Raw genomic sequence first — 4,485 nt, 5'->3', positions numbered from 1 at the left:
TGAAAGATATAAATTATTATTATTATAAATATTTAATATCCGACGCTTTAAACGTGAGACAATAACCTTTTTTTTTACCATTACGCCGCGTCCGTGCCGGCGGTGAGCGCCATGCATTCATTTGCGCGCCTGTTGACCCGACTCCTCATCAACCCAATGAGCGCAGCGGAGGGAGGCTCTCCCCTCTCTTCTCCTCTCCTTTCCTCCAGCGTGCAGATCTCTCCTCCATCTCCTCATCACTTTTCCAGTCGACCAGCAAGCCTGTCGGAGCTCCTCTAACTGCGCGCACCAACACTCTGTCGCTCTGCATTGACAAACTGCAGGACGGATTTTATTTTATTATTATTATAATTTTTTTAACAGCCTGTTTCGCACACTCACCCCCCAGCTCCTCACGAGAAAACCTGATGGAGTTTTTTGTCGTTTTGGGGGAGAGAGAAAAAAAACAACGATAAAATAATGCAGCAGCGGAAAAGGATGCGAGTCTCACGAGTAAGTAAAGCAGTCAGTGACATTAAATAAGAGCCCCATCAGGTAGGCTACTGACACCTTAATGCATGGTGTTTAGGTTGAAGAACACTTCTTGTCACCTTTTGCTCATTGGAGAGGTTCCATCCTTAACGCATCTTTAGCAAGTCTGCAGAAGAGCTCTGCAACTTAGGTTAGATGTTTTTTTTCTTTGAACCTTCTCAGTCCTGCCTTCGGTTGATATGCACGCTGGCTGCATGTGGATGATTCCCCTTAAATCGGAAAGCTAAAGCGCTCCAGTCATACAGCTGATGCGCAAAGAGGGGCTGAATAGAAAACGGGAAAACTTCAGCGGGAGCCGGAGAAGGTGTTATAGATACAAGCGGGTGCTTCTAACTTTTATTTATTTTTCGAGTTATGTATTTTTTGTTGGAGATATGAAGGAAAAAGATGCAGCTTAAGTATTTAAGCACCTTGGACAGCTCCTCCGGCTGCTGCTCGGTGTTCCGTCTGCGCCTGAGCCGCCTGGACGCTGCTGTCATCCGCCGGAGAGCTGTCCCTCTCATGTGGTGCTGAAATGCAAGCCTAGGATCAAACCAAAATGACGGCAAAAGAAATTAAAAACGCGCGGTGGAAATCTTATTTAAAGGCCAAACATGTGTTTTTTTTTTTTATAACTAATATTATCTTTAAATCTTTTTTTTTTTTTTTTACATTTGTAATTTATAGTCTGGGTCGCTTGTCAAGCAGTGTTGCTGATGTTTTGGGCTTCAAGCATATTGTCCTTAGATCAGCTGCAAAATGAAGGAATAGGTGGCGTAAAAGTTCATTGCAACTGAAAACAGGCTGCTGGGCAAAAGGATACCAGGTCCACCTGCACCAGTTTTTATTTTATTATTATTATTATTATTATTTTATCTTTCTTGCTTTTTTGCAGAAACTGTTTTGGCTTTTTTTTTCTCTTCGTGTCTAGTCACAACTAAATCACATCAAACAGACAAAACTGTGCAACTTTTCAGGGAAGGACAATATTATTTTTTTCATCAAAATTGTTTGATTATAGAATTTGCTTGTAAACATCAGCCTATTGTTCAAGCTTATCATAAAAGAACAGCTCTGGTGTAAAATTCCATATCTTCTGCAGTGGGTAAACACTCCTCTCTTTTGGTAATAATCTCATCTGCTTTCCTTTGATATCAGAGGGCTGCAGTCTTGTTGACAAGGCTCACCTGCCTCACCCTGGAACAGCAGAGCGGGCTTCTGAGGAATCTGGCTGTTGTTTGTGAATATGCTCAACCTCTCACTTCAATCACATGGAAACATGAGATTCCTCAAAATCTGAGCACGATAATCCCCACAATGGCAGATTACATGCACAGCAATCTGATATTGTGAGGCTGGAGAGACCTGAAGTACGTTTGTTCTCTTCTGGTAGGATAATGTAAAAAAAAAAAAAAAAGAAGAAGGGAGATTTGGATTGAGGGTTAAGGCTGCTTAAATGATAAAGTGACATGTTCCATTGCACCATGACAGAATAATCCTGCCATATCCTCAACACCCCTCCACCCCCTTTAGATCTAGCACAAGCAACATGTTTAGATGTTGAGTTTACTTCCCCCTTCTGCACCAGCTCCTCGCAAGTTTCCATAAGTCTGAGGAGACTAACTCGCACTGTTTGCTCCCTTTTAGGTCTCCTTTCAGGAGTAACGGCGAATGGATGCTGGGCAGAGAGCCTCACCCCCCTCACCAACTGCAATGGAGGCACGCCAAGCCATGCCAGTGACCTTTATTGCACCATGAATGCAAGCTCTGCCGCTCTAAGAGGACACAAGTAACCTTTTCTTGTTATCTAAGAAGGAGCTGTTGATCTGAAGAGAGAGAAGAGGGGGGAGGCGGGGCAAGAGGTGGAGATAGGAGAAGAAGACGAGTCCAGTAAAACAGACAAAAACAACAATCAAACAAGCAAAACACGCAGCGACAGGATGCCAAAGAGGTCTGAGGAGATGCTCGTGGATCTGTTGATGTCCTTGTTGCTGGTGTGGATTACTTGCATTCCCTCCATTTCCATGACCCCTATTGGGGGACAGTCCAGGACAGCACAAACCGGAGGGTCGGCGGCGGCGAGTGGTCTTGGCGAAGGACAAAGATTACTGAACCGCGCCAAGAGAGGATGGGTTTGGAATCAAATGTTTGTGCTGGAGGAATTCTCTGGACGGGATCCAATCCTGGTTGGCAGGGTAAGTGTTTGTGATTGTCAGCGTTATATTAAGCTTGCTTATCACGGGCAAACATTAATTTGGTCCATTTGAATGGATCCCCCCCCACCCCCTGTTTTCCTTCTTGTTTTTTTTTTCCAAAGGGGAGATTGGTGTTTTTAGGGGAAGCGGAGATATGAGGACGAAGGCCATGAGAGGACAGGGAAGGGGAGGGATGCATACAGACACAATTCAGACTACCGTTTATTGACATTTTAAGATTTTACGTTTCTGACTTTGTGTGCCCTTGAAGCACATTTCTAGCTTCCCGAAAGTCTTCTGCAGAAATAACCTTTCTCTTACTCCCTTTCTTCCACTTTCCTTTGATAGCATGTGTTACAGCCAATACTTGTAGGCTAACTTCCATTTTCCATTCTGCAGCTCGGGGCCACCTGCTCTTCTGGCCGTGCACTGCATTGGAAGGCTGCATGCCAGCCTGGCCAAAGCAGCTTGTTCACAGCTCTTTGCTGACTTTCACCTGGGGAGAGTCAGTATGGCATCCCCTCCGTCGTCCCCACCCCAATGTATCACCCATGCACTTTGGCACCAATAGGCCATCGAGCAAAAATTAACAGGATCTCAAAACGAACACAAAGCTGGAATTCCAATGTCATTTATGACTGACTGCCCAAGTAAACACTTTAAACATCCTCCTCAATCCAAACTCTGTCATCCTGCCCTATCAATAAAAGATTTGCAACCACCAGACATTTACACCTGTGTTTTCTGAATATCGTGCAACATAAAAATGCTGTTAAGATACGCATTAATAATTCAGTTCAGTCAGTTAGGCACCCTCTGCAGGATTCAACAATGACTGCTCATTAGGACGCAGAAGGAAACAAACACTTGCTGGGGCCATGGGGCCCGCATGCGAGCTTAAAACGGGAGGGCTTCCACGCAGCTGTGGGACACAGAGCTACACAAGCTTAGCATCTCACCTAAAAAAAACTGTTATATAATGATTTTTTTTTCTTTTTAAAGGAAAGAAATTTAACGAATAATGCAGTCTTTAACTTTAGCTTTTAAGGCAGCAAAGATCCAGTTGGAAATGTTGAATGTATGAAAACACTTTACAGTCTGAAATGGGGAAGGATGCTTTCTCTCAAGGTCTCTGCTAATGCAATGGAAAGTTGACTGTAGGACAGTTTAGTCGGAGGTACCTTCCTGATGAAGGACAGTATGAGGATTTGGTGCGGGATGGGGAGGGGGTGGGACGAGAGCTAGCCCTTTTGCAAAGCGCTGATGATGGGTTGCGTTCACCGCAAGGTTAAGTGCTCATGAGTGTGGCTGGCAGAGCTGAGATAAGTTAGACCAAGATGGCACAGCATCAGTTCAGGACTATAAATCTCCCTTTCAAAAGCTCAGTCTCCTTTTCTTCCCACTTTTTTCCTGTGTTTCTCATGCTTAATTAAAAGATGAATCAAATAGGTGGGAGGCAGGATTCAAATGGGTCATATAGCTCTCTGGGTGTTTTTGCTTAATTTCCTCCGTGGTGTTTGTTGCACACAATATCTAAGGAAGCCGAGGCGGAGTATGGACTCTATCCATCTTGGATTAGTATGGGTTTTTAATGCTACTGGTCTTTGAGCCTTAATTTACTCTCATAACTTGACTCCCTTCACCTACACTCAAGATGTTAGGGAGAGAAAGACGGTGTTTGTGAGGAAGAGATCATCTCATTGATTTTTACCAGCGTTCCATCTGCTGTGATTTCTCTCAGCAGGGAGGATTAGCATAAAGGGGAAGTGGGCTGTGTAGG

The 4,485-nt window shown here is 44.2% G+C and overlaps 1 protein-coding gene across 2 annotated transcripts in view; it reads left to right on the top strand.

Moving 5' to 3' along the window:
• The first annotated feature begins 264 nt into the window (after nt 1-264).
• Nucleotides 265-4,485, top strand: part of LOC107098108 (cadherin-8-like) — a 235,789-nt gene continuing 231,568 nt past the window's right edge. The window contains exons 1-2 of one of the 2 annotated variants that reach the window (XM_015395576.1): nt 265-492; nt 2,158-2,705. In XM_015395576.1, coding sequence (XP_015251062.1) covers nt 2,451-2,705 — 255 coding nt within the window. In that variant the 5' untranslated portion in view covers nt 265-492; nt 2,158-2,450. The remainder of the gene's footprint in view (nt 493-2,157; nt 2,706-4,485) is intronic. The other variant, XM_015395575.1, reaches the window with a different exon arrangement.

This window comes from Cyprinodon variegatus, unplaced genomic scaffold, assembly GCF_000732505.1.
Source record: "Cyprinodon variegatus isolate N-32 unplaced genomic scaffold, C_variegatus-1.0 Scaffold747, whole genome shotgun sequence".
Classification (NCBI taxonomy): domain Eukaryota; kingdom Metazoa; phylum Chordata; class Actinopteri; order Cyprinodontiformes; family Cyprinodontidae; genus Cyprinodon; species Cyprinodon variegatus.
Note: the sequence above shows the minus strand (reverse complement) of the source record. Positions and strands in the feature narration are given on the sequence as shown.